This window comes from Bos indicus x Bos taurus, chromosome 11 (assembly GCF_003369695.1).
Source record: "Bos indicus x Bos taurus breed Angus x Brahman F1 hybrid chromosome 11, Bos_hybrid_MaternalHap_v2.0, whole genome shotgun sequence".
NCBI lineage: Eukaryota > Metazoa > Chordata > Mammalia > Artiodactyla > Bovidae > Bos > Bos indicus x Bos taurus.
Genome location: NC_040086.1, coordinates 60981936 through 60994860, shown reverse-complemented (window position 1 = coordinate 60994860; position 12925 = coordinate 60981936). Strand labels below are relative to the sequence as shown.

At 35.5% G+C, this 12925-nt stretch overlaps 1 protein-coding gene across 8 annotated transcripts in view; it reads right to left on the bottom strand.

Moving 5' to 3' along the window:
- Positions 1 to 12925, bottom strand: part of EHBP1 (EH domain binding protein 1) — a 355442-nt gene that overhangs the window by 205348 nt on the left and 137169 nt on the right. For all 8 annotated transcript variants that reach the window (XM_027555607.1, XM_027555611.1, XM_027555610.1 and 5 more), the window contains exons 6-7: positions 5767 to 5948; positions 3105 to 3244 (exon numbers count right to left, since the gene is read on the bottom strand). In XM_027555607.1, coding sequence (XP_027411408.1) covers positions 3105 to 3244; positions 5767 to 5948 — 322 coding nt within the window. The remainder of the gene's footprint in view (positions 1 to 3104; positions 3245 to 5766; positions 5949 to 12925) is intronic.

Below are 12925 nucleotides of genomic sequence, written 5' to 3'. Positions count from 1 at the left end.
TTAGAGTCAGAGAATTTTAGGCTATCGCCAGAAGTTACTTCTGCAGTAGGGATCTTAGAAATTAAAGTATATATGTTTGTTTAAGCAATAAAGGTTGTTATGGTATGAATGTTTGTGTCTCTCAAAATTTATATAATGAAATCCTAATTTACAATGTGATAGTATTAGGAGGTGGGGCATTTGGGAGGTGACTAGGTTATGAGGCTGGATGAGATTAATACTCTTATAAAAGAGGCCCAAAAGAGCTCCCTTGCCCCCATCCACCATGTAAAGAATACAATGAAAAGTCTGTGACCCAGAAGATGGTCCTTACCCAACCATGTTGACACACTGATCTCAGATTTCCAGTCTCCAAAACTGTGAGAAACAAATTTCTGTTGTTTATAAACTACCCAATCTTTGATATTTTGTTATAGCAGCTCAAATGAACTCAGATAAGAGTTCAGCTATAAAATCTAATTACTACTGAATCCTTTCACTAAACCTGTATTGCACTCAAAAATACTGTCCTTTCTTTTCTTTTCAGTAGCAGTGCAGAACTTGTGACATGCTATCACTATTTTTTCCCACTGCTGTGATGAAAATAGTACAACACTGATCAAAATGGCTATAACAATGAAAATGTATGATATTCTAGTTGCTACTAATGGTATAAATGCCTAACTGAGATTTAGTTTTAACCAAAAGCCATATACAAAGAATAAACCATTTCTCTAATTAAAAGATTAAATTACATCCCAACTGGAATAAAAAACTCATGCTGTAAGAAAATGCATGCATTTGTAAATGGTACAGTGCACAAGGGGCAGAGTGACAATTTTAAATGTAGAGGGCATAAGAGGCTTCTCAGAGGATGTGGCAAAAGAATTAAAATTTGAAGAATAGGTAAGAAGTAGTTGGAATTGGTAAGGAAAGGACATAACTTCCCTTCCTGAAGTACTTCAACTAGCCAAATCAAACAAAGAACTCAAAGACAGCAAAGACATGGCATTTTAAAAATTATTATATAATTCTGCTGACATTATAAACAAGCAAATGTCAGCATTTATTATTGAAAAAAGAAATCCCAAAATGTTATTGAAATAAAAATAACAGCCAGGAGGAGTTGGAAGGAGAGATTCAAATATAGAGAAGAGGAAATCATATTGCATTTCTCATCTTACACAAGGTGAGTCAACATATTCTGCTTCACTTTTAATGTTAGTAGAGAAATACAAGCTCAGTTATCCCTCTGGCTTATTTACTTCAGAGGATACTATTCCAAAATGAAAATATAGGATGTATAACTTTCAAATTACTCTACTGAAGAACATTTAAGAATGGTAAAAATATAAGGAGTGGGTAGAAAAAAATAAGAAGAAAATTCCCAAATAAAAGTATAAAGTAATAGAAATGAAATTAAGTAGGTCAGATAGCAAGAAATATAACAAAATACTGTTTATGAAGAGAAGTATCTAACACAGATAGGATAAAAATAAAGTGATAAATACACCAAATACAAAGAAAGTATGGATTACAAATATCAACATCAGGCAAAAACTTTAGACAACAGGCATTAAATGGTACAAACTGATCAAATTTTAATTCACAACGAAGGTATAAGAATAAATTTTTATGAACTAAATAATTTAGGATTGAAGTTCTCTTTCATTGATGAACTATACACAAAGCATAAGAATATAAATAAGTAAATAATATAAATGTAAACTTGGGTCTAAAAGTTACATGCTGAATCTAACAAAGAGAATATACATATAAAAAGATGTTCATAAAATACTTACAAAAACAGATCATCTATCTACACTACAAAGAAAAAGATCTCAATAATATTTTTTAAAAAATTGAGATATGATAGGCTTCAGAATCTTATTCTAATTAAACTAGAAATAAACACAGCCCATGACAAAGCACATTCTTCTAAACATTCTTGGGTTAAATAAGAAATCAAAACGGCAAACATAAATTAGAAAACAATGCAGCTGACCCTTGAATAAAACAGAGTTTAGGGAACATCAACCCTCTGTACAGTGGAAAATCCACGTATAACCTATAGTTGGCCTTCTATATTCATGGTTCCTTCAAGTCCTCAGTTCCTACATATTCATCTCCACAGATCATGTAGTACTGCAGTATTTACTATTAAAAAATATCTACATTCAAGTGGACCTATGCAGTTCAAATCAATAAAGAGGCAACTGTAATTTATAAAATTTGCTCAGGACAAAACATCTATCTTTGCATACAAGTCTGACCACTTCCTTTTAACAGAAGTAAAAGTAAAGGTCACTGGAGTTGAGGAAGTCACAGAAGTTTTTAATTAAGACATTAAATTGCTCATCCATGTGATCAAAGGAAATCCCCCATAAAACAGCAAGAATTGAGGCATAGCCAAGAGATAAGTGCCAAAGTACCCAATTAATTTGGAAAAATCACCAAGAGGGGAATAGATGATAGAGTCAAGAGATATCAATCCAGAAATTGATAGCAATTTCCTAGCTGAAAGGAATATGTATATAGTACTTGATTTTCATTCCAATAATAAAGGTGTAACATCAGTTCCTTAAGGGTGATAGCCAGATTGTTGATAACCATTTATTGACCAATTAATACAGAGGTTTGAACTACTAACCATTTTAGTAGTTTGATCAAACCAGCTATAAGAAATACTTGCATGGAAGCTTCTATATATAAGGATACATAAGATGTATACAAATTCAAAACAAAGAATGTCCATACACTTCATGTGAATAAATGAACATGAACTAGAGGAAGGTAGTCAATGTTATCTCCTCATCTTTTCCTTAAGACAGATTTTTACTTAGCATTCATTCCATACAATGACAAAATAACTATGAATATATTTAGGTTACTTCATACTATATTCAGTAGTTTGATGCTTTCTTGACTAGCCTTGGACTTGTTAAACTCTGTTATTTACCATCAGCATATAAAGTTTCCAGCAAGCTAAATGCTGTATTATATTAGGAGTATTAAGGAAGAAAAAATACCTTGTTAGTGGAATTGATTTTTTCCTGGGAAACAACAATGAGTTTTTCTGCAAAAAAAGATAAATTTTTAGTTTAAAGCAAATAAAACCAACCAACCAGTAATTTTTGCTGCCTTTTCCTCTTGGTTCACTCGGTTCTCATCATCATCTTCATTATCTTCTTCAAAGTCATCTAGATTGCCAATGTCAGCTTGCTTCATACTCATCAAACTAGCCAAACTTTGCATGTCTTCATCCCTACATCAATGATAATAGTTTATTAAATGACATTGCCAAAAAAAGGGTTGTTTCTTAATAAAATAATATTAATATATTTCTTCTCTCTAAATGTTAACAAGACTTTTTAAACAGTTATACAAAACTACTGAATAATCTAAACATTCATTAATTTTTAAATTGAACATTTAATTAATAGACAGTAAATATTAACTGGTTAGTTAAATTCTGTGCTACATATCTAAAATTTTCTTCATGGAATTAAAGTATGGTCTTCTGATCACAAAGTTTAGAAACAAAAACTTGTTTCATAAAATATCAGGACAGTCTGCAAAGCAGATGAGATCTAGACTTTAAAAATATTCAAACTTGCAGAAGTAATTAGAATAGAAATTCTTAATCTAAAGTCCAAGAATCCTTTTGGTTTTGTGTGTAGGAGTAAAAAGAAGTGGTAAACCCTGTAAATTATATTTAAATCTTATTTAGATGTGTATTTTTCTCAAAGAAGTTTAAACTTGCCAAAAGTTAAGAAACTATAGTAATTGAAAAAGCACTTGAAAGCCTAGCCTTTGTAAGAATTACATAATGAAAAATGGGTTAAATTTCCATCTTGGGTTAATTAAAGACCATACATTTGATAAAACACAAAAATGATTTTTATCTTAAAGTATTTTAAATACAAACTTATACAGTGTACTACTCAATATTAACTAATGTAAGTTTTCTTGATCTGTTATTTTCACCTTAAATTTCAAATAAATTACAGTGAATGAAACATATTTCTAACATGAGATGTACTAACTAAATTTCAATCTGGTATTTTTCCACCAAATCCAGAAAGCTGAATTAAAACACTGTTTTTCATTTTACTACAATAAAAACAAAACAAAAGACACTTTTCTTTTGTAAAGTATGCTTGTTAACATTCACTTATCTTCTAAATATGATATGATTTTGCAGACTAAACTTTTTTTTTTAATTCTTCACATTTTATCTCATATAAGCTTAGTGTTAAAATAATTTCCCCTTTTCAAGACAAATTTAGTGACACAAAGTCTGTATGGGCAAAAACAGTTGTATTACTTCATGCAAATGCCTTACAAAGTGCTTTCCTATCACTAGGATAGAATTTCAATATATAATAGTGTTCTTAAAATGTTAACTTGCTTTATTTTATCTCCTATATTTTTGCCCTGAACATTTTCTTTTGGAAAGGTGAGCAGGCAACCAATGAGGAGATAGAGAGGTGGTTTAGAGTGTTCTGAGAACATACTTCACTCAAACTGATATTTGGTTTGACTGAATTTCCTCTCATGCAAATTCCCATGAATGGTGCTAAATCACTTACTGCTTCTGCCTAGTAGAAAGGAGTCCACCTTCAAAGAATCTTCTCTGATTATGTCTCTCTTCTTTCTCTGCTTCCTTTCTTTTCATTTTGGCTTGAACTTCAGGGTAAGGTCTTTATTTTTAACTTTTCAATATTTAAATCTATAATTTAAAGTCCTGAGATGAAAGACGTAATTGCTTCCTGCACTGTCCCTCTACCTCACTCCCACAGAAGCCAACTTTGCAGAGAAGAGGCTTATTGTTATCTACCAAGTCATTTGTAGATGACTGCCAAACATCTCATTTTGACTGACGCACAGAATCCAGACTAATCAGTCAAATAGACATGGCCAATTATAGTAACCACTTTCCACTAGGTCAAACACATTCAGAAGTGTGATGCAGATTAGAATGAAACGCTCATTCTTCCTATCACCATTTAAGTCTTAGGCACAGAATTTCTGTTTTCCTCTCAGTATTCCAAGTACGTACTAACCCTTTCACTACACCCAAAACATACACTTACTGTTGATTTGACTGTATGGAACAACTAAGAGAACTGTTACTATTTTTTTTCCTTGCTCTAGGTATGTTCACCTCTTTCTAACCAATTAAAATTTTATTCTTTCAGGAGACTATAACTGGGTATAGGAACTATCTTTGTGCAATGCTATGCACTGCTTAAGAAGTGATATTTGCAAAAGATAATGGTTATAGCAAACTGGTTATCTAAACTGTATTGTACTTTCCTGTGCAATTTTTGAAAGGCTGAGCCAAAGAACCTGAATTGGCAAAAGTTCCTTTAGTTCTTTCATTCTTCTTATCTAAACTTTTCATTTTGGGTTCCCCTCATGCCTCAGCCACACCACACATCTCTACAAAATGAACTGTGTACTTCAGAGTACAACTACTTACACTGAAGACACTGAAATATAAAACCTATGATAACCTATAATACACATGTTAAATTTTTTAAAATTGCTAAAGTCATTTTTATATTACTGTTCATTCTCTAGCGTCAAAAGAGACTATAAATAACAAGAAGTACATCTAATTCAGCTTCAGAAACAAAGAATGGCAAGAATGATTGGTATGTGGTAGGGTGTTCTCAACTGTTGCCAGTTTACTGAGAAAAAAGCTATTTACCTACAATGTTTTCTTAAACAACAAACAAACAAACATAGTTTGAAGCAGCTTATCTGACAGAAGAAACTTACGTGGCTTTTCCTTCCCGAAGGAAAATGCAAGATAATGAAAACTGAAGAGTGGCAGATACAACTTTTTTAGACAATGGCTTGAATTTTAATTTGACATCAGTCTGCGTTGGCATTGGGCTTGCATACTGTTTCATGTTGATGCTGGTGGTGGCAAGAGCTTTTCTTCGACCAGAAGGGGATTCCTGGAAGATAAAATTCATTGCATAATTTGGAGTTATTTACTTTATAGCCAAATATCTTCGAATGTTATTTTAATAATTTGATTAAAAAGCTGTTGAGACTTCCTTCTCCAATGAATTCCTATAATACTGAAATAAAACTGTAATAAGGTTATATCACAACTTTCATATCTTTTAAAAAAATTAATTTATTTTAATTGGAGGCTAATTACTTTACAATATTTTGGTGGTGTGTGCCATATATCAACATGAATAAGCCATGGGTGTACATGTGTGTGTAAGGCAGAGAAAAATTGGAGATAGCCGGCTCAGAGAAATAAGGGAAGACTAGAACAACCTTAAATATCTCAGAAAAGGAAAAGCAAGGAATGCAAACTAGTACAGGAAAGTGTCTAGGTCTCTTGTAAAAAGAGGATCTAGCTCAAAGCTAGGTATCAAAGCATTAATACTCAACAACTGTTTTCCTTCCTTTAATTATATTTAATGTAACCTAAGGTTTCCAGGCTTTCCAGGTGGCTCTGTGGTAAAGAATCTGCCCGAGATGCAGAAGACACGGGAGACACTGCAGGTTTGATCCCTGGGTGGTGAAGATCCCCTGGAGGAGGGCATGGCAACCCACTCCAGTATTCTTCCCTGGAAAATCTCATGGACAGAGGAGCCTGGCAAGCTACAGTCCACAGGGTCGCACAGAGTCAGACGCGACTTAACCAACTGAGCACGCACACAAGATTTCCTTAAAAAAAGGTTCTAGCACAAAGCTAGGTAGGTATCAAAAGCATTAATACTCAATTCCCTCCTTTGATTATATTTAATGTCTTCTTCTATCGCTCAGTCGTGTCCAACTCTTTGCGACCCCATGGACTGTAACCCACCAGGCTCCTCAGCCCATGGAATTTTCCAGGCAAGAGTACTGGAGTGGGTTGCCATTTCCTTCTCCAGGGGATCTTCCCAACCCAGGGATCGAACCCAGGTCTCCCGCACTGCAGGCAGACGCTTTACCATCTGAGCCACCAGGGAACCTAATGATATTTCTTCCTTTTGAACCTTCAAATTTCTTAAAGAACCCCAGCCTCAGTGGCATTTCTACCTCGTTTTTTTCTAGTCTCTGAATTGTATATCTGTCCTGTACTTTGAGACTTAATTGTTCCCAGGATCTTTTCTGCTTACTCCAGTCTAAAGTTCTCTCTTCCCTAAGATGACATAAATCAAATTAGAAAGAGCTGGTTTCTCTGATTGTATGTCTGTGGTGGACACTGCTCAATGACCCCGGCAGATCTCAACTCCTCCACACAGCTACTGTCAATTTACTAAAATTGGAACACAAAATGAAACCTATTTGCTATTAAAGATGCTTAACATTAATAAACTATCTCATTTCAAAATTATTCTTTATAGCATAATAACCTAGGAAAATAATGAAAATAGAACAACAATATAATGACTGGGCATTAACTATGTTTAAGACATGGTGTTAATTCTGGAGAGATATAAAAATGAATAAGACATAATCTTTGACTATGTGTTCTAATGGTAAGGAGAAATCTTAGACACAGAGTAATTAATAAATAATGTAAACCAGAAATCATATACCAGCAATCCTTGGGCTTTAACTATTCTGAGAGTTCAGACCTAAAATAAGACCTAATTTCTAAGCTGTGTGACTTTGAGTAAGTCAGTAAACTTGAGGCTTGGTAATTTTCCCTGTAAAATAAGGAGACCAAACAAAAATCCATTCAAGTTCTATAATGGTTTTCTACAAAATTACTCAATTGTCCAACCAAGGCAGGAGAAACTATCATTAACCTCTGAATTATTATTCAATAAATCTTTATTTGCCCTATGATTGACAAACTTGCCTAAAATAAAGATATACTAATTTAATCAAAACATTAAAATGGCCTTTTTAAAAAATTTGACATTTGCCAGCAGAACAAGTGAAAATGTAATGTAGCATCCCTAAAGAATACCTTGTTTTAAAAAGTGGTCTTATCTGTCAGATTATGCACAGCAATATTACACAGAACTATTAGTGCATGTAGATGCCTTATGAATGAATTTTAAAAATGCATCAAGCACTTGAGAAGGATTTCAGACCTCTCAGAAGAAACACTTAAGAATATGCAAATACTTCAACTGAATCAAGTTGAACAGATGTGACTGTCCCAAACAATACAAATGTTCTTTCCCTGGTTGCTACTGTCAATCAAAGAATAAGATTAAGGTCCAAGGTTGTGACAATGTGCAAAATGAAAAACTATGATCTGAGAGTATCAATTTATTACACTGATATGAACAATAATCTCTCATTGTACCTTTAGAATAGCTAACAACTACTACATAAAATATAGGATTTAAAGCCTCTGTTTTGAAAGCATTACATACAAATTGCTACATATTGTTTTCATATTTGTTAAATCTATTTCACAAAATATGCATTGATCCCTTAAAAGTAATTATTTAATTTTATAACCAAATAATCAAACTATAAAAATTAAGATAACTTGGAAATGTACATAATTTTGAAAGCCTAGTTTAAGGATGATTCCTGCAAAATCTAGAGTTTTGATGATTAACATTCTATTGATTTCATTATTGCTGAGCAAGGTAAGGTCTGGGCAGGCAAGCAGAACAGAACTCTTTTGAGTCTACAGTATCCATTTCTAATATTAACATAGGATCTCACTTAAAGCCTGTATCCTTGATAGGAAATGGGGCCTAAGTGATGTTTTTAGTAATTCTTTACCCAGCTCAGTCACTGTTTTCCTCTTTAAAATTAGCTGTCATAGAAAAGACATTTTTTACCAGAACAATAATTAGAAAAACATAAGGATCTTTCATGGCTCTAACTCCAGCTCCATGAATCTTCACTTTTTATAACCATTAGGTCTATATCTATATCCACTATCCAAGAATAGTATCATTGTTATCATCAGTTTTATAGAGAAGAATAAAATAACTGATTGCATTGCTATATGTCTTTTGTATCCTATAGTCCTTCCTTAAAGGACTAGGGGTCAGCCTGACAGAGAGACTTTAGAGATAATTACTTAGCAGCAGCAGCAGCAGCAGCACTATTATTACTGTCAAAGTCCTAATGCTATTTCATTTCAGATGAAGGCTGGACAAGAGGAGAAAAATAAAGGAAAAAAAAAGTAGTAAAAGGAACCCTTAGAGAAAAGAGGTTAGATGACTGAAGTCAGTAAGAAGGGATTGTTTATATATAAACATTCAGCTAAGTTTCTGACTCTCAGCCTAAGCTATTTATATGTGAATCTGGCAGCATTTTGGGAATTATTTCAACATCCATAAAGCATAAGTTCTTATTTAGTGTTCATCAAAAAAATAAAATAAAACTAGGCCAGCTTTAGATAATTTAAATACCTGGATCCCACCCCAAGAGATGATAAACTAGAGATGGCTCAGGAATCTGTGGCATTTCTAAAAAGAATAAGTACCTCCCCTCCCAATTCCCATCTTGACCCTCTCATAAGCCCATCTCTTCTATCAAGAGATTCTGATCCAGTTAATCTAAAAATCATACTTTCAGAAATACTTCCCCTAAGGAAATTACTAAAGGAAATTTTAATCTCATTTTTCATAACTATTCTGTCATAAAAATGACTTAGCCTATATATTTCCATTTCTTTGAAACGCACATTATTGTAGTTGTAATCAGACAAACCTGGATTAGAACATGACCAGCATTTATTCTCTGGCTAATCTTTGGTATATTTCTTCATGTATCTGAGCTTCAGTTTCCCACACTCTCAGATTGGTGAGTATTTTCAAAAGCTGGACAATACCAAGTGTTAATAAGGATGAGGGACAATGTAAATTCTCTTAACACTACAGGACAGAGCTTCAATTGATATAGCCATTTTGGAAAGCAATTTGACATTACCTTGTAAAGTTGAACAGATGAATACCTTATCAATAATTTTCATCCTAGATGTGCTAAATAAATTCTTGCAATAACATATGAAAATATTTAGTAGAGTTTTATTATTAATATTCATGGACTAGTTTACCTGGCTTATTATATTAATATTAATATTATAAGTAGTCTATCTAGATTCACCAATCTTGAAATTGTTACCAAAATGCAAGTTCATGTGCCTGATGCACAGTGAAGCCAAGCAATACCAGAACACCAGAGTTTGGAACAGAGAAAGGTTTACAGAGGGCTATGTAAGGATATGTGTGGCTCATGCCTTAAAAACCCTAAACTCCCCGAAAGCTTTCAGCAAAACCCTTTTATAGGAAAGGTAAGGGAGGGGCATGGTTAAATTGTTGCACACTTTTTGGTGTCAGATCCTTTGCTCTTGAGGTCAGCTCATGGTCAGGTAACGATATTCCTATAAACCTCCACCAAACAAACGTTATTCTCTGTTCTGACAAGAAAGGGCAAGTTCCCAAGACACAACTTTCACCCTCTGAGGTCTGGATCCTGACTGATGAGGCAGATCTCAGTTGGTGGCTCCCTCAAGGTCAGGTCCCCAGACCCTATCCAGCTGTCATTGCTGAGGGAGCCAGAGGCCCAGGGCCCAACTGGCCCTCAGGCTCCTTAGGCCACCCAAAAGGCGGTGGGGAGGGAGCCAGGTCCCACAGACTGCATCCTATGCAGACTGCCACTGCCATTTGGTCACAGAGGCAGGGATGGAGGAGAGGTTCACCACTGTTTCAAGGCCTGGGCCTGGCCAGTGGGTGGTCTTGATGAGGGCTCTGGAGCCCAGCAGAACAGCCCCTGGCCTACTTCCTGGGCCCTCCAGCTCACCCACTGACCTGAGGCCAGGTAAGCTAGAGGCCCCTGGGTAGAAAACCAGGATCTGCCTCTTTCTTCACTCTCTACATGATGACCACTACTCTGCTGACCATTGGCTGAATGCCTCATTAATGGTAATTCATTGACAGCTGCTTGCTTGGGGGAGGGGCCCATTGCATGCAGCACTGACCAATGGCTAAGTAGGACCACTAACAGTCACTCATTGACAGCTGATCACTTGGAGGAGGGGCCCATTGAAGCACCAACCAATGACTGAGCAGAAACACTAACACTAGTCGCTCACTGACAGTTGGTCACTTGGGAGAGGGGCCCATTGCAGCACCAATCAATGGCTGAGCAGGACCACTAATGGTCCTGCAGTGATCACTGCCTGGTAACAGGTGTGAGGTAATGGCCGTGTGCTAAGGGCTGTGCACAGCCATGCTCTATTAGGAAAATGAGGAACATAAATGAAGCATAACTTAATGTTTGCTTAAAAATATAATGTAGTTACTTTACTAAAATCCATGCAAAGATTCCCCCCCAACGACATTCTTACCAGACCTGGAATGAATACCTCAGTGTACTCTCACTGCTATTCAAGTCCTAACAAAACAAGCAACAAGTGAATAAATGTTTTCCCTGTACAGCATAAGAGGGAAAAGATTTATAATAACTTTTCTAATTAGGAATGAACTGATTATAAAGTGAATAAATATAGTCTCACAAGACTCAAGACTTCTTGGAGAAGGAAATGGCAACCCACTCCAGTAATCTTGCCTGGGAAATCCCATGGACAGAGGAACCTGGTGGGCAAAGAGTCAGACACGACTGAGGGAGGGGCAGGCACTCGCTAGAGGCCCCAGAGCTTTTGATGGCAGAGCCAGCACTGTGGCTGAGGACTCCTGGCTCCCAGGCCTCTCTCACCAGATAGGAGCGTGGAAAACTAGTCTAAAATATGCCTGAGGGCTTTTCTGGCAGCTCAGTGGTAAAGAATTGCCCCCCTGCCAAAGCAGGGGACGTGAGTTCCACCCCTGGTCTGGGAAGACCACACGTGGCAGAGCAGCTGAGCCCATGCATCACAGCCACTGGGCCAGGGCTCTCGAGCCCGGGAGCCGCAGAACTGAGGTCTGTGGGCACCAGAGCCCATGCTCCGCAACAAGAGGAGCCACACCTAGAGAAAAGCCCACGCAGCATGAAGACCGTGCACAACCATAAATAAAATCATTTAAAAAAAAAAAAAGACTCAAGACTTCTTTACACATATTTTTTAAACAAGGTAGATTTTACCAAAATAAAAAAAGAAAAAGATAGCAAATCTTACCACTCTGCCCTCCTAAAACTAACAATACATATAACATACTGATAGCAGGACACATAGTTAAATGTAAGAAGTTGGACAAATCTTTTGTCCAAATGATCCAAGTTAGGGTCTTCTTACTAAATAGCTCATTATGAACCTCAAAATAAACATAATTAATGCCTCTTCTATTATATTTGATTGATTTTCTCTACCTAGAAATTTAACTTTCTCCCATGTAAGGAGAGAAGGATCTTACTTAGATTTTATGATTTTTTCAGAGATTACAAAAAATGTTCTAAAAATTCTGTCAAGTATTATACCTTATTATCAGTTTTTTTTTTTTTTTTTACAACACACTGAAAATTAAACTAACGACAACATTTGAGGGGTTTTAAAAAATTTTTTTGAAACAGATCACACACACTAAAGTACAAGACATACAAGTACTACTTAACAAATAATAAAATGAACACCCTGTACCCACCATCCTGTTTAACAAACAATATCAGTACCTTAAAATCCTCATTTCCCATGCAAAACTGTCTCCCTCCCATTCCCTCATCCAAAGGTGATTAGACTCTGAATTTTGAGTTATTCCTTCCCTCCCTCTCCAAAAAAAGAATACTATCTACATATGCATCCTGGAATCAAGATTGCCAGGAGAAATATCAACAACCTCAGATATACAGATGATACCACTCTCATGGCAGAAAGTGAAGAGGATCTAAAGAGCCTTTTGATGAGAGTGAAAGAGGAGAGTGAAAAAGTAGCTCAAATCTCAGCTTTTAAACAACTAAGATCATGGCATCTGGTCTCATCACTTCATGGCAGGTGGATTCTTATCCATTGTACTACCAAGCAAGTCTCATTAAGTTCTTGATATTTATCCATGTTGATGTCAGTTCAGTTCAGTTG